This window comes from Acomys russatus, chromosome 10 (assembly GCF_903995435.1).
Source record: "Acomys russatus chromosome 10, mAcoRus1.1, whole genome shotgun sequence".
Classification (NCBI taxonomy): Eukaryota; Metazoa; Chordata; class Mammalia; order Rodentia; family Muridae; genus Acomys; species Acomys russatus.
The window spans coordinates 40,649,518-40,674,642 of record NC_067146.1 but is presented as its reverse complement, the minus strand read 5'-3'; the positions used below and the strand labels follow the sequence as shown (position 1 = coordinate 40,674,642).

At 39.4% G+C, this 25,125-nt stretch overlaps 1 protein-coding gene across 14 annotated transcripts in view; it reads right to left on the bottom strand.

The window, feature by feature from the left end:
- Positions 1-25,125, bottom strand: part of LOC127194577 (phosphatidylcholine translocator ABCB4) — a 258,699-nt gene that overhangs the window by 205,976 nt on the left and 27,598 nt on the right. For 8 of the 14 annotated variants that reach the window (XM_051152047.1, XM_051152046.1, XM_051152045.1 and 5 more), the window contains exons 6-17: positions 20,585-20,709; positions 15,740-15,911; positions 12,125-12,238; positions 11,926-12,036; positions 11,626-11,751; positions 11,332-11,535; positions 10,914-11,084; positions 8,413-8,574; positions 6,969-7,145; positions 5,749-5,895; positions 2,299-2,406; positions 765-842 (exon numbers count right to left, since the gene is read on the bottom strand). The exons of 2 other annotated variants lie outside the window; for them this stretch is intronic. In XM_051152047.1, coding sequence (XP_051008004.1) covers positions 765-842; positions 2,299-2,406; positions 5,749-5,895; positions 6,969-7,145; positions 8,413-8,574; positions 10,914-11,084; positions 11,332-11,535; positions 11,626-11,751; positions 11,926-12,036; positions 12,125-12,238; positions 15,740-15,911; positions 20,585-20,709 — 1,695 coding nt within the window. The remainder of the gene's footprint in view (positions 1-764; positions 843-2,298; positions 2,407-5,748; positions 5,896-6,968; positions 7,146-8,412; positions 8,575-10,913; positions 11,085-11,331; positions 11,536-11,625; positions 11,752-11,925; positions 12,037-12,124; positions 12,239-15,739; positions 15,912-20,584; positions 20,710-25,125) is intronic. 4 more of the 14 variants (XM_051152050.1, XM_051152060.1, XM_051152052.1 and 1 more) reach the window with 3 other exon arrangements.

The following is a 25,125-nucleotide window of genomic DNA, read 5'->3' as shown; positions in this document are numbered from 1 at the left end:
TCATGCATCAGAGGATGCTATTAATGTGATCCAATAAGTTTGTAAACAACAATATCATGTTATGATGTAAAAAAGTTGGAGATCTCTGTATCAGGAGCATCATTTTTTTTTTTTGTAGGCAACTAATAATTTTAAAGGGGAAGTTTTAAGGTTACGCACAACATTTTCATGGTTGCTAAAGTTTCCCACTTTGAACGCGACTGCTAGCAATATTGTCAGTGGTTAGGGATCTGAATGTACAGAATGTAATAGGTATTCATATTAAGTCATGGCAGCAAATAACATTGTAACTAGGGTTACTATTTTAGTCTTGCCTCAACAAAGAATCTCGATGGTGGGGAGTGGGCCATGAAAGGGAATCTGAATTGGGCAAGAAGAGTACAAAAGATCTCCAGCTACAGAGAGTCATGACAGAATGTTCCAAGTACACAGGAGAAAGAAGGCAACAGAGGCCACAGAGGCATAGAAGATCCCTTCTAATACTTTGGAATAAGATAACGTATAGAGGACTGCTTCTGCTTCCATTGCTGAGATAAAAAGGCTAGTGGAGAATCATTAGGAGACACATTTGACTCAACACAGCCTAGTTCCTAAAGCCAGCCTGCAGCAAATAGACAGCAGGACGTTATCTAAACGGAAGCTGAGGGTGACCAACAAAGGTTCTCAGCCTAAGCAACCTACAACCTGACCTCCTACAATCTGTGCCCGAGGAGCACATGAGAGAAGGCGTACTCACCCCAGGGTGCAACCCTCAACATCCATACCTGTCTCAGCATGGATTTGAAGACCATGTATCGCAGCCGCTTGGTGAGGATCTCTCCAGCTTTGCCAAATGTGAAGCCCTAAGAGGAACGAGGACACATCACACAGAGACTGGTCAGGGACTGGGGAAGCAATCACACAGCAGGAAGGGGCAATATATGATGACATATGACATCTGAATCAAGGCCTATGAGAGTCCTGAGCAGGGGGGACCTCCTGCCCTCACTGAGCTCCCGGCCTGGTTCTCAGGTGGCCAGTTAGGCATTCCACAGTTTCCAGCACTGGGCTGTTTACACATTGGATCTGCTGACTGCTCTTAATGTGGGTTTGCCGTCATGGCAGACCCAGACTTGCCACCGCAGCTAGACTGTGAGGGAACTGCATTCACTCCTTGTATGTCACCATCCCAACTGCCAAAGCAGGAGTAACCAGCTTAAAGCTGCCTCCCTTCCAATTTCTCACCAATCTCACCTCATTTTCAAAAACTCATGGTATTCAGGCAGGCAGTGTCCCATTTATTCTACCAAGGCCAAGTTTTACAATGAATATTTTAGTTATTTAGTGAAGAAGCATCCTTTCCCTGCTTCTATTCCAATACTGTTAAGAATAATGACTTTTCTGTTAAACTATATTAGAATATGTTAAATAAAGAAACCAATTTAGTTTTAGCTAAGAGTATTTATATGAGGGCTAACTGTTAAGATACTAATGTATATTTAGAATGTGTTTAATTAAAAAACCCTGTTTAGTTTTAGCTAAAAATTACATGTGGACTGATTTTCGATGTATTCAATAAGTGATTATTTACATCTTTACTTAGTAAGCAGTTACATAATATCTCATAGCAGCCTGAATACTTGGTCGCACACGTTCTCTTATTTATGAAGAAGCATTATTTTCCCCATTTTACAGAGAAGGAAACTGAGGCCCCAAATTACCGGACACATAACCATGTATATGTGCGAGAGGTTTGGGTCTAACACCAAAGTCCATACTGCTGCTTTCTCACACTACACTGCACAAGCATTTAGCTCGTTTGCAATTGCATTTGAGTGAAATGATCTGCAGGCTGCAAGATGCCTTGTACATGTTTCTTAGGATTTCAGCGACTGTCGTTTTTCCATTATTGAGGGTATTTTTTTTCCTTTTGTGAGAGCCAAATGATAAGCTTTTGAAAACCTTTTTAAATCAATGTGACCTGTTGGGCAGTTTCATTTGTTCTTTGTTTGTTTTGGAATACAGGAAGTACATTTCTCTGACCATCCAAACTGAAGTCCAGGGCTTACCCCAAAGCCCATACTTGAGTACTCACTTTCAATTTACATACTAGACAGAACAATCTGTTCAATGTGACTACATCGCCATTTCCATTTGGGGCATGGTTGATTTGGAAGGAGAAGGCGAGGATAGAGTCACAGGATAAAAAAGCAATCTAGTTATCACTGACCATGGTGAAAAAGGAATGACTTTATGATAAGAACAATTACATGTATCTATAGACCACCTGGGTCGATGAAGTGACAATAAGTCACTTACCTGAAGAAAAAATGTGATAAAAGAAATGATCCCAAGTATCAGAAACAATAAGGAAAACAAGTTGCTATCTTGCCGTTGGGTTTCAGGGTCCGTATTTCTCGTAAAAACCTATGAGAAAATATCGAAGAGTAGTTAGTTCATCACTAAGAAAGCATCCCACATCTGCATCGTTTCACACACTACACACTTTAGGGACTGGTAGCGCCCTTGTCAACACTGGACTGGGAGTGGTTTCTGGAATAAAGGCAGCCCCAGTGCACCAGCATTCTGCCTTTGTTGGGGGAGGGGTAGCTTCATTCACAAATTCATCCAACATTCCCTGTTCACATGTTCCCTTTAGAGGAGCAGGTGTCATACTGCTTTTTTTTTTTTCATACTGCTTTGTAAAGAAGAAATGCAAAAACAAACAAACAAACAAAAAAAAAACCCTTCTTTTGGTTTTCTTGATAACAGACTATCTCTCAAGTCATTTCTTCATGTGTGTTGCTAAGGGATGAGTTCATGTGTATGGAGGCTGGAGGAGGACAAGCTAGTGTGTGGTTGCTCAGGAGAATTTCACTCTGTGTTTTAGATTTACTTATTTTATTTTTACGTGTATAAGGTTTTGCCTGCCTGTATGTTTGTACATCCTGTTTGTGCCTGGTTCTCATGGAGGTCAGAAGAGGGTTCGGATCCCCTGGAACTGGAGTTACAGATGATTGTGAACTACCATGTGGGTGCCTTGGAAGAATGGCAATGGCTCCAAACCACTGAGCCGATCTCCAGCCCCTCCACCTTGTTTTGTAAGATGCTGTTTCTCGTTGAGCTAGGGCTGGCCAATAGGCTAGAGTGAGTGGTCCATGAGGCTGGGGCATCCACTTAGCTCCATCTCTCCAGCACTGGGATTACAAGTGTGCACCATACCTGGCTTTGTATGCTGGTGTTGGGCATCAAACACAGGACTGCCTGCACAGCAAGCATTTTGCTGAGCTATCTCTATGGCCCCAACTCAACTATGTGGACATTTTAACTTATTTCAGGAGAGACTATGTTTATGCCTTCTTGCATAAAGTACGTTGAGAGGAGGTATTATTTATTCATCCATTCATTCATTCAACCTTTCGAAAGGTACCTTTGCAAGTATATTCTGTAGGAGTCACAGTCAGAAAGCCAGGTGGCAGAGCTGGAGAGATAGCTCCAAGGTTAAGAGCACTGACTGCTCTTCCAGAGGTCTTGAGTTCAATTCCCAGCAACCACATGGTAGCTCACAACCATCTATAATGTGATCTAATGCCCTCTTCTGGCCTGCAGGCATACATGCAGGCAGAGCACTGTATACATAATAATAAATAAGTAATCTTAAAAAAAAAAAGAAAAGAAGGAAGAAAGAAAGCCAGGTGGCAATGACAGCCAACTGATTGAGGCCTCACATGGAAACCTTTCCAGAGATGATTAGTAGTGCTAAAAAGATGTTTGTGGCTGAAATAACTCACAGCATAATCACTCAACAGGGAAAGAAAACACTCTCCTTCTATGGGCCAAAGCTGTTTTTCAGAAACAGAAAACTTTGTTTCATAAAAAAGGAAAAAGTTTTCAGAGGAGAGATCAGAAAACCGATCAACTATTCTTGGTCAGTCATTTCAACATTGCACTGTGTACCAGGCACGGTCCTTCCATCTGGGAATGCCTGTTGTCCGACTTTCACCACTTTACAGAGAGAAGGTGAAGCAGAGACATACATACTGTACTCAAGAGAGCCAGGAAGAGATGAGGGAAGGACAGAAACCCAAGCCTACCAACCCAGAACCCACTATTTGCAACAACGCAGATGGCGGCTGCCTGTCTATCTGCTATCTTTGAGCTCTAATGTGCTGCTCATCAATCACTAGATGTATCTCTGCAGGAAGAAGGAAGGAAGCCTCAGTGCCATTGTTGGGTTTTTGTTGTTGTTGTTGTTGTTTAAAAAAACAGGCAACACCATTTCTAACTTAATTACCCTTACTTACAACAGAAATCATTTGATCCTCTTACACTTTACACAATATGTTTGCTGGCCTGTGTTCTCCAATGTATTCAATCGAATCAGATGTTTTGCCTTATTTGTAGTATTTTCATGGCATATAAAAATACCTTACACAAGTTGGGTACTGAAAAATTTTCTTGAATGGCATATTAAACATGAGGATTAATCTAGCACAATATAGGGATACAAGAGGACATGGACTTTTATTTGTACGATGAAAAGTGTTTGGTTTATGCTTCTTATAGTGATCTATTTCTTTCTGAAAAATAATTTAGCCAATATGTCCTCAGTGTGATTTCTGATGATCTGCATTGTCCCTAAACCAGGAACCTGACTGCTTGGACTGTAACTGTTATTTAAGTGCTACTGTTAAATTAGGTAGACTCAGAATGCTCTCTTCCACCTTCTGGGAGCTTGTTATAGTCTGCATATGATGTCTCCCCACAAAAGGCTCATCTGGTGAGTCCTATTCCTCAGCTGGAGGATCTGCTTATCGACAGGTGATTGGACTATAAGTGCCCAGGCCTCATCAATGGATGGATTCACTATCTGTGCATTATAGGTAGGGCCTTGCTGGAGAAAGTAGATCACATCACAGTAAGGGAAGAATTCATGAAAATATATGCCTTTTTCCTTGTTCCTTTCTATCTTTCTTATGTTTCCTGGATGCTATGAGAGGTGCAGCTTCTGCAACATGCTCCTATCTCAATGATGTATTACCCCAGGCTCACAACAACGGGTCCAGCTGACCTTAGACTGAAACCTGGGAAACTGTGAGCAAATTCTACCTGGGCCACACTGCAAGCTCAAGACGAACCCAGAAAACTTAGCAAGATCCTTGTCTCCAAATAAAAATAATAAAGGGCAATGGATGTGCTCAATGGTGCAACACTTGTCTGGAATATGTGAGAACATGTATTCAATTCTGTAAAAGACAGAACCCCTCAAGAGTCTGTCTCAGTGATGAAAAGCTGAACTAATGTAGAGCTACTTCCTTCTTTCTGAGACTTAGGAAGTGAGTGTAGTGTGTGGGCTTGTCATGTGCTGGCCAGTGTGTATGTTACCCAACAGGTCATTCTCAATTCACTCTGACAAACATAAAAGTCCCTGTGCAGGTCAGTTAGGTAACAGCTCAGTGCTGACAAGTATGAAATACTGAGTTCCCCAGTTCTATTGACTGTGTCAGCAAGTGGGTCCCCAGGGCTCTAGGATTAAAAACCATTAGGGACCTAGATAGAAACTAACACAAATGATGTTTACAAAATTGTCCTTCTCATAAACCAAACTTAAATTGTATTTGCAACTAAGCTGGTTTCACGTGAAGGGAAATATTTTTATGTTGTATTATATTAATATGATGTACATGTATGTACACATAACTTAAGAGAATGCATTCATTTTCTAGTTAAGACTTGCAAGTAAATGTAAAACTGGATGTAATCACTTACCCCTACAACTTTTGAAAATATTATGGCGAAAGCTGGCTGCAAACCTCCATTTATTATGGCACAAAATACACCAACCACAAAATAAGGCCATTCAGTGGAATTCAACTTTAGGATTCGCCAAAAGGAAGCTGGAGATACATCTTCATCCTAGAAAACATATATCACAAGAGGATTTGTCTGTTTGTTTGTTTTGAGATTATCACTGATGTTACTGTGTAGAATTTTTCCATGGGAACAAATGTTGTTTCTTGTGTTGTTGAGGCAGGGTCTCATTTATTTCAGGCTGGCTTCAAATAAACTGGCTTGAATATCTAATCTTTCTGTCCTCACCATCCAAGTGTTAGGCTTATAAGAGGGGTACAAGATTTTAAAATAAATATTTATCCTATTTTTATTCCTTATCAGTTGATGGCTCTTTGGCTTCAAATACAATAATAACACATTATAGTACCTCTTTAGATTTTTGGGTTTTTTTCTGTTTGTTTGTTTGTTTGTTTTGCTTTTTGAGACAGGGTCTCTCTGTGTAGCCTTAGCTGTCCTTGACTCGCTTTGTAGACCAGGCTGGCCTCAAACTCACAGGGATCCACCTGCCTCTGCCTCCTGAGTGCTGGGAATAAAGGCGTGCACCACCACACCCAGCTCCCTTTAGTTTTTAAGAAAAGAATGATGCAGCAGGCATGGTGGTACATGCGTGTAATCCCAGCACTCAGGGTGGCAGAGGCAGGCAGATCTCTGTGAGTTCAAGGCTATCCTAGTCCACAAAGCGAATCCAGGACAGCCAAGACTTCCCAGAGAAACACTGTCTCAAAAAGCAAAAAAAAAAAAAAAAAAAAAAAAAAAAAAAAGAAAGAAAGAAAAGAAAAAGAAAAAAGAAAAAAAAAGAAAGAAAGAAGAAAGAACAAGACAAATATTTCATTCTTGGCATTCAGCAGATGACAAGAATATTGATCCATAAGGATAATCAAAGTAGAAATATTAATACTTAAAGACTATTATAGGATCTTCATATTCTAAGCTCTATTTTTAAACATCTTGGTATTAATTCTTATTCTTAAACCTAAACTGACTACAGAACATTGCCATTTAGGTTTCTGGAACACTCTAGAGACCAGGATGAAAGAATTATAAAAAATATGCTGTAGCTCCCATTCCTTCAGCACACTCGTCTGCAGAGGCTCATGGGAAGAATGGAGGATGTAGTATTACATCCTTGTCCGTACCACAGCATCTTTGGTACTAAGCTTCCTGTCTTGGTCATGTGGTCCACGGATGCTTTTGCGAGTTGATCTTCTTCTAATGAGACTGGATCCCGAATCTCTTGAAGATATGTCTAAATTATCAAGTTCATTTTTAGATTCACAAGCTTCACTTCCTAATTCAATTTGATTTCCTGCAGTCTAAAATAAATAAGAAATATGGACAGTTTAAGCTCAAACAATAGAAATCAGTCATTGAAAATACATATCAAGAAAAATATTGAATTACTTAAATCAAAGAAAGGAGTTAAATTAAGCCACTATTCCTTCTTGTGTGATATGTTGGGAGGAAAAAACTCTAAATATCAAGAATTCTTTGTGATTATGTTGAAATAAAATAACACACCTTCTGTGTATCTCCTCTAGTCATTTCTTTCCTGGGAATATGTGGCTCAAACAACTTTCTTTTGAACCAGTGTGTGAACAGCAAGTCAAAAAAAAGAATGAAATACAGAGCGGGGCGTGGTGGTGCACACCTTTAACCCTAGAACTTGGGAGGCAGAGGCAGGTGGATCTCTGTGAGTTTGAGACCAGCCTGGTCTACAAAGTGAGTCCAGGACAGCCAGAGCTACACAAAGAAACCCTGTTTCAAAAAAAACAAAAAAACAAAAAATAAATTAATTAATTAAAAAAAAAAAAAAACAAAGAAGTAAAGCAGAAATGAAGCTGAAACACAACCATAATTCCTTCCAGGCCTCCAGATTATTAGAACAGGAGGTCCTCTCAGCCATGACTGGCACTCAGGTGGGAGGGAGAGAGAGTTAAACAGAAACAATACAATTCATGGAGATTTACATACCACCTAGCCCTAAAATGTAGCTTCCCTTTAAGGCATAGAGAGGAGTTTCATTATGAATGAGAGAAAGATGGAGAGAGAGATAGGGAAAGGATGAGGGAAGAGGAGGGGAGGGAAGGAAGGAGGAGAGGAGGGGCACTGGAACCCCAGAGCCATGAGAGGGATAGCAGGGAGGAGTCTCTTCAGAGGGCAGCCTACAAGGCACCTCCCCAGCAGTCCCCCTGAAAAGTCTTGGACCAATCCAAAACAAAAAAGAGAGGACTGAGTTTTCATAAGCATTTATAAGTGGCAAGAAGTTTCACATCACATGATTTAGTTCAACATACTGTATGTGATAAAAAGCATGAAGGAGCCACGTGCCATAAATTGAGAATCATCAAGTCACGATTCAGTCCTCCTCAACTCTCTGTCCTGGAGAGAGCAAGTGGGCAGTGTGGCTGGAGTCAAGCTATGGGATCACACACAAAAGTTCAGGCCCACGTCCTAAAAATCCCTACAGACACCTCTCCTACATTTCAAGATTATCCAATCAAGTAACATTTAGCCATACGTTAACGATAGTAATAGCTTATCATCAAGGTAAACTAGGATATTTCTAGAGTGCCACTGTACCTGTGTCATGACAAGTTTGAAGTAAATGCCCTTCTCTCTCATGAGCTCATCGTGACTTCCTTGCTCCACAATGACACCACCATCAAACCCAGCAATGACGTCAGCGTTACGAACTGTAGACAAACGGTGGGCTATCACAATGGTAGTCCGGCCTTCTCTAGCCTGGAGGGAGAGAAGCCTGACTCTTGATACATGAATAATTACAGCAAAAACTCAACTTATTTTCACTGAGTACAGCTTCTTTGAACACTGTAAAAAAACCATCAATAAAGATATTATCTGGCTTTAATAAAGACATAATGAACTTATAATAGTGTAAAATGGTGTTCTATTGCAATAAATACAAGAACAAACATGCTTACATATTAATATAACCCATGCCTCTAAGTATTTCACTTAATACCCTATAGTGATAATGCAGAGTTGATCAAAAACCCTAGAGCTGACATTCACCAGATAAAAGACATCTGTATGAGATGCTGTACTGGTGTGTACCAGCTAGTAATCAGCTAAGAATTACACCACTGACTTCATGGGTAATCAAGACACCAACCAGCATGGAAGAGCAAAGCTTAGACTTCAGCTTTCCACTGGCATGAATGAAATCCAGGACTTTATCCAGTCTCTGAACCTGTGTAAGGTTGATTTCATTCATATGTGAAGCAGAGGTACAGTGACCACTTCTTAGAACAGCTGTGATGAGTAAATACTGCAACAAAGGGCTTAATACAGTAACTTTAAATAAATGCTCAACAAATGCTACTGGCTTCTAGTTACAAGAATTATAAGTAAAATTGATGAGTTATGTAAATATTTTCAAGTGTCTAGTTTCATCTTTAATCAATATGGAATTGATAACTAGAGAACTAGATAACAGATAACTAGAACTTGTTGCGATTTCTTTAACCTTTGTAACTTTCCTAATGTTTATGAACTCTATAGTTCTGCATTAATAAGCAATAAAACTACATACACACATACACACAGACAAACACACACACAGAGGGCTGCAGATATTAGGGTTAAACAGAAGTGGAGAAACAAGTGGAAAATTCTAATGAGAAGAAATACATGTTAGAAAAATTATGTAGTAATACGTAGAAACTAGAGAATAAATGGACTAATTCTTTGGATAGTTTTATGCATGTGAAATTTCCCCCTAAGTTTATACTGAAAAGAAAATTAATCTTAAATAGAAACATTTATCATTGGTTTTATCTGTGTAATTTCCTATAAATTTATCTGTTAATTTTGTTCTATGTTCTACTGTGGAAAAATAAGGAAGGAGACACAAGGATGTCAACTCACAGACAAGCAGAATAATGAGGGGAAACGTAGTCAAAATTCCATTTGCTTCCAGTTCACAGAATGTTTGGTACACTGCTTCTCCTCCCTGAACTCTATTAAGCTCGTTGACAGGATGCTTAAAGGAACACAAACTGCTACTTTATTAGAAGGGAAGAGCCACAGAAAACAAGAGCCTACCTTTGCGATCTCCCGGGACAGACAGCTCAGCTTTAAAGGACCTTTGCTTAGAAAGTCTACACACTCCTGATCCTCACAGAGCTGGCCATCACATGCTGAGACCACAGGGCTAGACAGTGATCTAATTAGTGAGGAAGCCCTAACAAGACTCACAGGAAGGTCATACTCTGTTATACTCAATATCATCTCATGGACCAGAAGCTTTCCAGCACCTCACTTGGTGCAGGTGCACCCTCTCCTGGAGAAAGAGGATTTTCAACTCCATATTCCTCAAGTGGCAGTAAGTGACTTACTTCTGTTTGTATTTTCTTTTTGTTGACAATACTATAAACTCTTTAAAGCCAAATTAAGAGGGATATTTCTCTTCTCAATTTCATAGTCATGAAGTGGCATTCAGTGACTGCTACTTATTTTCTTTTGGTTGGAAGGAAGGAAGGAAAGAAAGAAAGAGAGAAAGGAAGGAAGGAAGGGAGGGATGGAGGAAGGAAGGGAGGTAGGAAGCAGAGCTGGAGAGATGGCCCAATAGTTGTGTGCTTATTGCTCTTGCAAGAGTTCAGTCCCCAGCACCCACATCTGGTGGCTTATAACTACCGTTGACTCTAGCTTCAGGAGACCTAACATCTTCTTCTGACACCTGCATACACATGTGCATACACTACAGACACACACACACACACACACACACACACACGCGCACACACACACACACACACACACACACAGAGAGAGAGAGAGAGAGAGAGAGAGAGAGAGAGAGAGAGAGAGAGAGAGAGAGAGGAGAGGAGAGAGAGAGAGAGAGAGAGAGAGAGAGAGAGAGAGAGGATAATTTTTTTTAAATAGAAGAAATAGAAATTGAACAAGGAAAAAAAAGGTTATGGAAGCCTGGTGTTTTTTCCTTAGTAACAGGTAAGAGAAACTATCAATTTTTTTCTTTTCTAAGACCAAGATTAACAAGAAAAAACAATGGAATGTTATTTTGCTTTTAAATTACATATTAGGAAGTAGGGTTCACAGACCTTATCCAGAGCGGCCTGAACCACGGCTTCACTTTCTGTGTCCAAGGCTGACGTGGCCTCATCCAACAAAAGGATCTTGGGGTTGCGGACCAGTGCACGAGCAATGGCGATTCTCTGTTTCTGCCCTCCACTCAGCTGAGCCCCTCTCTCACCAACCAGGGTTTCAAATTTCTACAGTTAAACAAACAGGCAAAAAACAAAAAAAAAGTATGGCAGAGCAACAATCTACCTCAGTTCACATTCTGAACTGGGAAGTAACCATCACCAACGCTGTCACTTTTGCTAGGGAGAGGGCTGTAAAACCCACAGTAAATGGATTTCCTTGCTAAGGAAGTTCCTCCAACTAAGAGAAGTCTCCTTCATTAGGCCAGAGCTCTGCTCTCTGAGCCTGGGCTGACAGAGGTCAGGCACGACTCACATGGGGCAGTTTCATGATAAAGTCATAGGCGTTGGCTTCCTTCACGGCTTTCTCAATCTCATCCATGGTGACGTCTTCTCGGCCATAGCGAATGTTTTCAGCGATCGTGGTGGCAAACAGCACAGGCTCCTGACTCACCACGCCAATGATTTCCCGCAGATACCTCACATTGATGGCCCTGATGTCCTGCCCGTCGATACTGACCTGAAACAGCAGGTGTGGGGTTCACACTTTACAAGCACGTAGTCGGAAAGATGGGCAGTGGTAACTGCTGCTGGCTGCATGCCCACTCACCACGCCCTCTGTGGGGTCGTAGAGCCTCTGCAGTAGCTGCACCGTGGTGCTTTTCCCACAGCCACTGTTGCCAACCAGGGCCACTGTCTGTCCGCTCTTCACCTTCAGGCTGAGGCCCTTCAAGATCTGCCAAGACAAGCGAGAAGTTAACGCTAGGCCAATTCCCAGGTAGACATGCATTTAGATTATATGAGCTGTCTTCTCAATTCAATAGTATCCTTGATTCTATATACAATCTCCTCTCTACAATCTTTTAGAACTATTAGGAACTTTTCATCTAATAGGAAAGTGCCACCGTACCTGAACTTCTTTTCGAGATGGGTAACTGAAGTGAATATTTTTGAATTCCAGGTTTCCTTGAATGTTGTCGGGTTTGTGCCCACTCGCTGAGAAGCTGTCGATATTGGGCTTCTATACAGATGAAAATGACAGGAGATCACTAAGTGACAGTAACTGGAATATCCTTTACTAGCTGGGTAAGTGGGCAGGTCAGACTCACATTATCAATTATATTGAAGACCTCATAAGCAGCTCCTCTTGCATTGGCGAAGGCTTCAATGTTTGGAGATGCCTGCCCAACACTGAACGCCCCGATCAACACAGCAAAGAAGACCTGAGCAATGAACATGAAGAAAAGCCTCTGGGTCACTTAATCTTTGCCATAGTTCTCTCTTCTTTCTTGCAATAAGACTAACTACATTTTTAAATGTCAAGGCAACCTAGTAATATGAGGGTGTTTATAAAAGCTTAAAATTTCATAAGTATGAGTTTCAAATATCACCACAAAAATGTAAAATGAAGTTACTGTGATCATTTAGTTTAATGTAATCACTCCACATTGTATACATTGTATCAAAACATCACATTATATTTCTTAAAGATAATGTATGTTTCCAACTGAAAACATAAAAATCTAAAATGTGAAAACATTTTTAAACTTTCAGTAATTTCAGTTAGTCTACCATGCAGAATTAATTTTACTCTTTAATGAAGCTTGACATAAAGCTCTATATGAGTATTATAACAGAACATTTTCTATTTACTCAATGACTAATAATTTTTATTTAGATCATAAGGACCTTGAAATGGAAATAAACACTACAGCTCAAGTTAGAAGACTAAGGTCCAAATCTTGATTAGTATTAACCAACTATATATCTGTAGGGCATTCTCCCAGAATATTGTCTTTAATTTCATGTGCAAAACCATATAAAACTGTATTTATTTTCTCTATCAGTTGTATCAGATGATGTTAGTTATGAAATATTTTATGTTATAAGCATACAACCAGGGGATGATTCTTTTTTAAGATTTATTTATTTTATAATATTCTGCCTGCAGGCCAGAAGAGGGTACCAGATCTCATTATAGATGATTATGAGCCACCATCTGGTTGCTGGGAAACTCAGGACCTTTGGAAGACCAGTCAGTGAGTGCTCTTAAACTCTGACTCATCTCTCCAGTCCCCAAGAGATGATTCTTTATGGGGTTAAATTTCTCTTCCCAGAACTATTCCCCAAGCTTTGGATTGTTTTGATCAAAATGCTCATCAGTAACTTTGACTTTATCTGCTTATGTTGGCAGCTGATGAGGACTAATATCACCATCCATTTGGTTCTCATCACTCAGGAATTATGGTGCCTAATGATTTGCATGAAAGGGGCTTTTCTAGGTGAGTTTGCACTCCGTTACTCATTGGTCTCTACGGCCCTAACAGTCCGGACCCACGATTCCTGCCACACATTTAGCAGAAGACTCGAAGAGTACTGATGAACGCGCAAACCTTTCTGCTAGTATATAGTGCTGTTGGAACTTGAACCTATTGGATCTGACATCAAATCCTTCCATCTCCACTCTGAATGCTTCCAGATTATGAAGCATCTTTAGGCTCCACGAATGCTAACCCTGAACTGCTTATTCCTGGAGCTAGGACTATAGCTCAGGGGTGCAAAACATATGCTAGGCAATCCTCAGTAAGAGTAAAACAAATTCAGCTTCTCTATATCAAAATCAAGCAGTTTGTACCACATTACAGCTTGGGCTTATCTAGGTTCACCATCAAAAAAACAAAACAAAAAATTATCTTTGTAAAATCTTCCCCTACCTAAACATCCTCCCATATACTAGATATACCACAGTTCAAACAATAGCAACAATGACAAAAAAAAAAAAAGAAAGCAAAAAAAAAAAAAAAAAAAAAAAAAACAAGGAGTAATTATGAAATTTGTGTTACAAATCTGAAGCCTGAGAAAGGGAACTGTTTTAAGGAACTGAAAGAATTATGGTCTGTTGCTAACTGTTTCCTTGTGGTTAGCCTAAGAAAAAGAAACAAAATGAATCTTCTAACAAGATGCATATTTAGCTTGGCTGCAAATAATTTCAAAGTCTTAAAACAAAATGTCAAGGGTAAAGTTTTTGTTTTACATAAATTCTAAAATGTAGGAAATATTTATGGTAGTCAGCACTGATTGTCAGTTTGGCAGGATCTATAATCACCTAGAATACCCTACCCACTGAAGGCTCTAACCCATTTGAAAGGAGAAAGTTTGAGCAGAAAATACTAAACAGTTCCCTGTCCAAAACTAACCTAGGGAAGTGTTTCTCTAGGACCAGCCTTAAGGTATGAAAGGTCAGTGCAACTGTGATCCAAGGACACTGACTATACCTGGCAACCGAACTTGGCAGCATCATCTACATGGCTTTACAGGCATGAGAGATGCAATAGTGGTTGAGGGGGTTGTGGAGGCTTGTGGTGAGGTTTCAGAAAGTCACTGAGACAAAGCAGTGTGTAGCAAGTTTGGGTTCCTATTAAGGAGTCCTTGGAAGAGCATTTGTGAAGCCTAATTTGCAATGGAGACTCCAGGATATTGAAGATGCCAGGACTGTTAGATAGAGCTAGCTCAAGACAGAGGATATGAGTACCATAGAGAACAAAGCTGGAGGGATTGGACTACCCAAGCCTTTTGACATCAAGATAATTTCATCTGGAGTCCCAGATGCCTTACATAGCAATGAAGGGTTTGGTATTTTCTCTGTTTGGTCTCAGTCAGGTAATCTTTCCTTGTGCTGTTTCTGTTCCTCCTTTTTGGAATACGAGTGTTTATTCTGTGCCACTATATTTAGAATGCATAATTTAATCTGATGTTATGTGGGCTCACTTGAAAGACTACCTGAGTCTCAGAAGAAACTACTATATTTATAGTTTTGGACAGACACTGTTGGAACTAAAAAAGACTACTGAAACTTTTGGACTGAATGTCTTTTGTATTATGGGATGGCCATGAGCATATAAAGACAAGAGAGGAAATGATATGGTTGAAAAGTGATGTTTGTGTGATCAAGTTGACAAGGGAAAGAATTGAGATGGTTAATAATATTGTCACCTTGATGGGATTTAGAATTCAATAAAGTTTGAGTGATTTAAATTCAACTGTATATTTTTCTACTTGTGTTGCAAATCGTAAACTAGAAAATAAAAGTGAAAAATACAAAGAAATAATCTCATCAAATGAAAATTTGTCTGCAGAAGTGGGTAATGTTAGCATTTAGGCTACAACAGTGGTTGTAAAACCAAACCTATAATGACATATACGGGACCTGGAACTCCTGATGAAAATGATGGTAATATTAATATTTAGGCTACAGTAGAAATTGTACAAAAGATCTATTTTAAAAAACAAAAATTGATGCATTTAATTTCCTTTCAACTCTCTAAGCTAATAATACATGTCTCTAGTACTTTTTTTTTCAGAGCTGAGCACCGAACCAAGGGCCCTGCACTTGCTAGGCAAGTGCTCTACCACTGAGCTAAATCCCGAACCCCTCTAGTACTTAATACTTATTCAAAGTATATATTTTTCAACATCACTCAATTCCATTAGAACTTTTAATGGTCCATTTCCCTCTCTGTTGTTGTTTTTGTTTATTTATTATACAGTGTTTTGCCTGCATATATGCCTGCATGCTAGAAGAGGGCACCAGATCTCATTATAGACGGTTGTGAAACACCATGTGGTTGCTGGGAATTAAACTCAGGACTTTTGGAAGAGCAGCCTCTTAACCTCTGAGCCATCTCTCCAGCACCAATTTCCTTTTTTATTCGTGTCCAACTTACAGTGAGCACTTGTCCAATAGTGTATTCTTTCGAGATGACCAAGGAAGTCCCATACCAGAATGCCAGAGCATAGGAGGCATAGATGAGCAGAAAGGCTGCACCTATGGAGATGTTAGCTGTGATCGCTTTCTTTATTCCAAGCCTTTTAGCATCTTCTAAATTGTTATTGTACCTGGGAGAAAGAAGAAAATAAGTATGTAGACTTATAAACCTTATGAGAGTGGGTTAGTGTAGCAGGATTGTTATTGACTAGCTTATTCTCCACGGTTGTGGGGAGAGCAGGGACTGCCTCTGACATGAACTCTGGTGCCCCGGATTTGATCACTTCCCCTTGGTTGGGAGACCCAGTGGCACACAGAGGAAGGGGAAGCAGGTTATCTGGATGAGACCTGATAGGCTATGGTCATATGTTGGGGGAAGAGGTCCCCTTCTGTCAGAGGTCTAGGAGAGGGGAAAAGGACAAAAGAGGGAGGAAGGTGAAAATGGGAAGATATAAGGGAGGAGATAACATTTGGGATGTAATCTGAATAAATTATAATAAATTTTTAAAACTTTTAAAGAAGGTACCCATATATTTTCTCCATGTATTGTCACTGTGTTATGTTATTCGTATCAAATCCTCTTTTTGTACAAAATGATATTAAGGGAGAGGAGAGAGTATTTTACTTGTGTGAGTCTTTTAAAAGTTATTTTTATGTAAGCTTTAGCAGCAGTGAAATTAGTGAGGCAATATTAGCTGACTTCTAGACTATGTATTATTTCATACATAAAAAAGAAGATATGAAAAACAATTATTTTTGCCTTAAAATATATTTGGTTTTGGTTTTGGTTTTGGTTTTGGTTTTGGTTTTGGTTTTGGTTTTGGAGACAGGGTTTTCCTGTGTATTCTTGGCTGTCCTAGATCTCACTCATGTAGACCAGACTGGCCTCAAACTCACAAAGATCCGTCTGCATCTGCCTCCCAAGTGCTGGGATTAAAGACATGTGCCACCACCATCTGGCTTATAATCTATATTCTTTTAAAAATTAATTAATGAAAGAGATTTGATGTTAGAAAACCCTGAACACAAGGTCATTTAGATCTCTACAATTGAGGGAAGCTTTCAAACAGTTTGCTTCCTACTTTGCCTGCTTCTAGGATTAGTGGAATGACCAATTACAGGATAACACATGTAAGGGTGTATTTAATGCTTTGAAATGCTGTGCAGTATTTTTACATTTAAATTAGTTATGGAAATTATCTTTCCCCCGTAGTCGTTTTAACAGCACTGACCTATTAAAATACTTGGCTTAAGGATACAGAGTAGTCTATTATCATCTTTTCTACTTTGTCCATGTTGCCCATGCATCCCTTCTAACATTTGTTATGCTATGGATGCCTGCTGTTGAGTAATGGGGTGTAGGCTGGCAGAATATAATATACAAAGCCTTATGGCAGCAAAGACTGAGAAAAAAAGTCAGCCTATCAACAGCCTTGTAACCTATTCATGGCACTAGTCTTGGAGAATACCTTAGACCTCTGAGAGCAGTGGTTCTAAACCTTCCTAATGCTGTGATCCATTAATATAGTTGTTCATGCTGCGGTGACCCATGGCAATAGAATTATTTCATTGCTACTTCATAACTGTATTTTTGCTGCTGTTGAGAATCATAAATATCTGATATGCATGGTATCTGATATGCAACTCCTGTGAAAGGGTCCTTTGACTCCCCCTCCAAAGGGGTCATGACTCACAGATTGAGAACTATAGTTTTAAGAGCAATACAAAGAAAAGGGAGCAAAACCAAGAAAGCAAACAGAAACCTCATACAGTGTGGTTTCCATTGATAGAGACTTTTCCCTCTGGGTCAAACAACTTAGTGTTTATTCTCAAGCTACAATTCAAGTACTTTTGGCCCCCAGGAAATGAACAAATAAAGTTAAAGGAGAATGTACAAAGCTTTATTTTCATCTGAGTGCTATATAGCAAACCATTCTGCTCAAGAAATAAAGCTAATGGGGACCAGAGTTAACAGAAAAGGAGAGAACTTTGCACATGCAGATATGAAAGAAAATACCAGGGAAATAGGATGGGTTATTCTTTTATAGTGCTCTGTTTTTACACATTTTTGTTCGCTTAGGTTCTTGAGAAAGGGTCTCACTGCGAAGCCAGCCTGGAACTCACTATTATCCTGCCTTTACCTCCCAAATGCTGGGATTATAGGGTGTGTGCCACCACACCCAAATCTTTACAGTCTTTATTTGAACTCCCAGAAGAACCACAAGAGTCTTCATTGTCTTGCAAAAAGTATCTTACAATTTTTAAAGTAGGAGAATGCATTTCCACATGGAAATCATATTTGGGGGTCTTTGAACCATTAAATACACAATAATATGAATAATATACACTATCAGTTTTCTCAGAAATTTTCATTTAATTAGCAGGCACATCAAAAGTTTAAATCCTGTCTAGAGTATGAATGATTGCTTGCCCTGGTGACTACTTTTTTTTTTTTTTTGTCTAGTTACTTCACCGAGATTGTAAGAACACAACACAGTATTTACATAAGAAGCACATCTACTAAAGACTAAATCCAGAGAGAATTTTATAGTGGTGAAATATGTATAGCCTCAAGTTACCAGTTATAATCTTTAAGCAAAAAATTATTTTTAAGAAACATATTTTAGTTAAGTGTGTGTGTCTCCAGTTAGAAACTGACCTAAGATAAATTTAATAATTCATTTGGTATATATTTTACATGACAACATTACGGAACTTAAAGACTTATTATTCATGCTGTATCATCTCCTTTATTCCAGTTCTTGCTTACCGAGGCTAATGCTGAAACCATTTCACTGATAGTATGGTGTCCTATGCAGCCAGAGGAAACATTTGCAAAGGAAAAATTAACAAGGAAGAAAAATCCATTTAGATAGCAGATACATACTAGATAGATGCCAATACCAGATAGATACAGATAAATGAAAATAAGGGGGTATAAGAGGAAAGAAACACAAACAATACTACATTTACATAAGTCTTCTTAAAAACTAGTTTTTGTCGTTCATATCAAGGCAGATGTAAAATCATGCACTCATTAGAGGCTATAGTAGAGAGATGATAATTTAAAATAGGCATGCATAATTAGCAAAACAGAGCTTGGAAAATATTCTTACTTATTATGAAGAGACTTGTTAATTGTGCAGGTAGCTATTTATATAATTGTGCAAGAATTAAATTTGGTTAAGCAATTAGAAATCAGGACAGAAAAACATTTACAAGTCGCAAGTGAGAAAAGCATGCATATAAATTTTGGGTGTGGAAGTGTTCTTTGATAGGATCTTACTATGCCAGCGTAGGCTGTCCTGGAACTCAGGATCTTCCTGCCTCAACTCCCCCAATGCTACAATGATAGGCGCATGCCACCATACTCAGAAAAAAAGAAATGCTTTGTAAACTGAGAACAATGTTATCCTATTGATTAAATATATTCACAGTTACAGTTAAATTTCTATTTCAAGAGTGCTAAAATTCCTCATGCACCAGCTATTCTGAAGAGAAAGTCAGACAAAGACTGATTTTGAAAGCATATAAGAACTAGAAAGAAAACCAAAAGATTATATTTGTTCTAATAATAATCTGGGGCAAGCAGGATGGCTCTGTTGCTACCATACTTGATGACTTGAGTTTGATCCATGCAACCCCTTTGTAGAAGGAGAACCAACTCCTGCAAGTTGTTCTGTGACTATGGGGTGCACCCATATGTATATCCATGCACACACCAAAAGAATCCAACACACACACACACACACACGGGGGGGGGGGAGTGAATAAATTGAAAAAATGTAATTTAGAAACTTTACAAAATCTTGTGAATTCTAATTGTTTTAAATTAAGTTCCAACTCCCAAAATCTACTAAGTTCCCACCCTCTCTTGTCTCTACACCTGGATCAGACTAACATGATCTTCCACGTGGTTCATGACATCAGCCCTCCTACTGGTCTCTGTGATCTCACCCTTTGCATGAATGTTCTCATCCACTCATCATGCCAGGCCCAGACAGAGAAGCAGCTCTCTAAACCCTGCGGGTGGCCACTCCCCCATTTCACACCTTCGGAACTCAGCCATACCCTTGTAATAAAGCCTCCTCTCTTCTCTACAGCCCCCACATCCTGACTGCATCCCAAATCTCTCTCACTGATGTGAACTCTAGGCTTACATGCTTGCAATATACAAAATACATCAAAGCTTTTGCTACCTCAGGGACTTTGGTAGACTCTTCTCCCAACCCATTCTATACTCTACTTTTGAAGACATTTCTCACCTCAGGTCTTAGTCTAGATGAAATCTTCTTCAAGAGGGATTCTTTGACCACTACAATTAAAAATTTCCTACCTTAGAACGCTTGTTTGATCTTTTTGGAGCATTTAAAAACTATAATTTAATGTTGCTCCGATGTGTACCCCTTTGACTCTCTTATAACATTTTGTCTCCAAAACATACAACCTCCAACTGATATACTAAATTTTTTGCTTCTTTATTCTTGTCTATGTGCTTTCTCCCCACTCATATAAATTTATACTTCACAAGTATATGGGCTACATTTGGTGGAAAGCCATCTCATCATTAAAGAGGACTTCCTGTTGTACTTGCCAATCATATTTTAAAATAAAATAGAAAAAAAAATCTTTCAGATATAAGAAGAATGCAAGTCCAATGGCAGGCTTTCCAGAATATAACTAATGCTGTACTATATATGTATTGACTTATTTATGAAATGAGAAAAGTATCACCATTAACATTGCCACCTTAAGTGGCATGTGGGAATGACAGGATTAGTATTTCTACTTGAAAATTTCAAACCTGTTGAGTTCCTTCTTTTGTCCTCCAAACGCGATCACCGTTCTGATGGCGGCCAAGACTTCCTCAGCAACAGCTCCAGCCTTTGCGTACGCCTGGAGTTCTTTATCAGTAAACGAGGATAATATCTGTTTAAAAATGCAACTTCAGATTACTAAAAAATTAACAGTTGTAAATACATAAATGCTGGTGGAATATTAATACATGTGAAGAATTAAAATCTTTCAGTTTGTCTTTGACCATGATAGTCTATTAACATATATATGATATATACAGCTAATGCACACACACACACACACACACACACACACACACATATATATATATATCCACTATGTAAGACATCTCAAGTTCTTTTTCTTAAAAAAATTTTTTTGACAACAAAGCTGCATAACAAATTAGGCAAACCATAAAATTTCATTGTGTAAAATTCCATCGACCTTTATCAAAACAACAATTGGAGCTTTGGGAGATGTTAATTTTCAGTAAAGAAAACATATTCCACAATCGAATCATAAGCCATTATAGAAAATGGGCTTTCCGGTCAGAACATGTGGTATTCCGAGCAACTCTTAGTGATAACCCTGGTTCAGAAGTGTTAAGGGGGGAGGCTAGAAGAATGCACAGTTTCTTCTGCTGGCGATGCCTATAGAAACAGCACATTCTTCTACCAGGGATGCTGTTGTTGTTTTGTTTGTTTGTTTTTGTTTTTCAACAATGCTCTTTGATCTGTCTGTTTGATTCTTGAGCATTTATTAAGAAGCATTCCTAGTTCCTCAGACACACAAGATCCTATTTTTATTTCCCAATTTTAAAGGGAGATAGGTACCACCACCACCACGACCCCCAGGAAATCTGACAGGTTAAGTCATTAGGTAGTAAGTGAAATACCCAGGATTCAAGTCTGAATCCATGTGGCAGCAAAGCCTGGATTAACAACTACTGGAGAGAATCTCTGAAATGTGCAAACTGTTGTGGCAGCTGGATCAGTTGGTATGGGGAAAGGACTAAGGTTACCATTTGCACCAGAAATAACAACGTGGTCAACCATCTAAGCCTTATGCACAGCCACTTCCCAGAGCCCTGATTTAACAGCATTGCCTCCTTTCATTATGTAGTCATGGTCATTTATTCGCATTATGTAAGTCAGAGAATTGATTCCTTCTTGCAGTAGAAGAATCAAAGTCTTTTTTATTTTGACAGTGCTTATCTGTCTTCATTGACACCTGACACAAATCCCACTGACTATCCAGACCTTGGAGACTTCTCAAAGCCATCCTCTTAGGGCTGCCCGACACTAATGAATCTGTCAGTGTCCTGGGTCTGAGTTAGGCTGCTCAGCACCGTCCCTGAGTGAGCAGGTTTGCAGACTGCAGGGGGCTCACATGACACGCTCCAGCAAAGCTTCTCCACTTCTCTTTACTCCCTGTGGTGCTCACAATGGAGGCCGCCAACAACAGGACTACTAATGTTATTTACAGAGGCGTTAAAATGTGCTGTTTTAATTTATTAATCTATCCAAAATATTTCTGAATTCAACAAATCTTTTGTCCACCTATGACCTTCCATAATTATATGCAGACATAAATATGAAAAAAATCTATATTAAGTTATTTCCTCACAAGAGATCATGTCTGTTAAAGAAAAAGAAATTTCTCAGGGAACTCCATGGAAGGGAAGGCAGAAAGAGTGTAAGAGCTAGAGCGGATAGAGGGCACCAGGAGAACAAGGCCCTTTCAACTAACTGAGAAAAGCTCATGTGAACCCACGGAGCCTGAAGCAGCACACACAGGGCCGGCATGAGTCTGCACCAAGTCCTGTGTGCATATATAATGGCTTCCAGTTTAGTGTTTTTATAGGATTCCTGAGTGTGTGGACTAGTGGATCTCTGTTTCTTGTGTCTTCTCTGAATTCTTTTCCTTGTGTTTGTCTGTTTTGTCCAATTCCAATGTGTTCAATTTTACCGTGTTATATCCCTTAGCAGCCTGCTTGTTTCCTAATGACAGTCAGAAAGGATCTGGATGGGTGGGGAGGAACTGCGAGGAGCAGAGGGAGGGGAAACCATAATCAGCATATGTTATGTGAGGAAAAAAACTCTACTTTCAATAAAGGAAGAAAATCCCCAAAAGGAAAAAAGAAAAAGAAGAAGAAACTTTTAAATCTTTTCTCAAGGATATAAAAAGCCAGCTAACCAACTAATTAAAAAAAAAAATGGAAAGCTAAAAGCTGTCTAATACATTTAATTTTATATTCAAATTAATACATTCAGAAACAATATTCTAAACTATTGTAGGTATTTTGACTAAATTTAAATCAAGTCTTTTATTTCCTTTTCAGGTTTTTTTTTTTTTTTTTTTTTTTTTGACGAGGGGGGGTGCTCGGTTGGTTTTTGGTTTTTTTGAGACAGGGTTTTTGTGTGTGTGTGGCACTGGTTGTCCTGGACTCAATTTGTAGACTAGGCTGGCTCCTCACTCACAGAGATCTGCATGCTTCTGCCTGCCCAGTGCTGCGACTAAAGGTGTGTGCCACCATGCCTGGCTAAGTCTTTTATTTCTTAATGTAGGCTTTTGTTTTATTGTTTTATAAATTTTTGTGCTCTTTAATGACTTTTTTTGAGATACTTACAGGGTCACATGTTGAAAACAATACATTGGCATTACATAGGTCCCTATCCAATGTCCTCCAATGGTAACATTTTGAAAGTTACAGGAATAGTATCACAACTAGGAATTTAACATCGATATTCTCCGACAATATTATTCACATTACCAGTTTACACATGTGTGACTTTACTTCTAGGAAATGTTGTAACCTATATAGATTAATGTGACTGTCATCAAAGTCAAGATTCAAAGTCTTCAAGCTGCTTTAATCGACCTGCCACTTCTATCCATAGCCCTTCACTTTCCTCTCCACTAACATCTCTAATTTCTAGCATCCATTAATCTGCTGCCATCTTTATATCATTTTTAAGAATATTGTATATGACCAGGCACATTTGGGAGGCAGAGGCAGGTGGACTTCTGAGTTCAAGGCCAGCCAAGTCTACAAAAGTTCCAGAACAGCCAAGGCTAAATACAGTAACCCTGTCTCAAAAAACAAAATGAAATAAAAAATAACAACAAAAAGAATGCATATGAATCCCATCAAATAGTATGTTACTCTTGGGGCTAGGCATTAATTCATACACCATAATTCTCTGGAAACCTACACTGCTTGCTGTATGAATCAGCAGTGCTTTGTTGGGTGTACTGCACAGTTGGCACAGAGTGTTGTCTAGTTTATCTGTTAAAAGAGATCTGGGATTTTTTTCCAGATATGGTTAATATGAATAAAGTTGCTATAAACTATAGTGTGTAGGTTTTTATGTCAGCATCATTTTCTTTCTGTGGTGGTTTGAATAGGTTTGGCCCCCATCGATTCACGTGTTTGAATACTTGGCCATAGCAAGTGGCATTATTAGGAGGTATGGTCTTGTTAGAGGAAGTATTAACTGTGGAGGCAGGGCTCTGAGATCATATATGCTCAAGCCACGTTCAGCGTGACACAGTCTCCTCCTGCTGCCTGAGGATAAGACACAGAACTCTTCAGCTGCTTCTCCAGCACCATGTCTGCCTGCATGCTGCCATGCTTCTGTCTATGCCAGTAACGGACTAAACTTCTGAAATTGTAAGCCAGCCGCAATTACATGTTTTCCCTCACAAGAGTTGCAGTGGTCATGGTGTCTCTTCACAGCAATAAAACCCTAAGACACATTCATTGTAGATAAGTGCTCAGGAGTGTGGTTTCTAGGTCAAATGATAGTTACATGTTTGGATTTATAAGAAACAGTGAAGAGCTGAGGGAAGGCTCCATGGTTAAGAGCATGTATTGCTCTTTCAGAGGACCGAAGTTACATTCCTAGCACCCACACCAGGCAGCTCACAACCATCTGTACTCCAGCCCCAGAGGCTTTTACACCTGTTTCTGATCTCTGTCAATACCAGATATATACATGGTGTATTTTAACTGTGGTGGTTTGAATGAAGATGGACAGATAGGCCTATAGGGAGTGGCACTAGTAGGGGATGTGGCCTTGTTGGAGTAGGTGGGGCCTTGTTGGAGGAAGCGTGTCACTGGGGTGAGCTTTGAGAATTCAAACGTTCAAGCCAGTCCCAGTGGCTCCCTCTTCCTGCTACCTGCCAATACACATGTAGCACTCTAGCTCCATGCCTGCCTGCATGTCACCATGCTTCCTGCCATGACAATAGTGGACTAAACCTCTGAACCTATAAGCCAGCCCTAATTAAATGCTTGCCTTTAAAAGAGTTGTCGTGGTTATTACAAATAAAGCTGCTATGAACATAGTTGAGCAAATGTCCTTGTTGTATGGTGGAGCATCTTTTGGGTGTATGCTCAGGAGTGGTATACCTGGGTCTTGAGGTAGAACTATTCTTAATTTTCTGAGAAACCACCAAACTGATTTCCAAAGTGGTTGTACAAGTTTGCACTCCCCCACTTGAGCTTTTGATCTTAGCCATTCTTACAGATATAAGATGGAATCT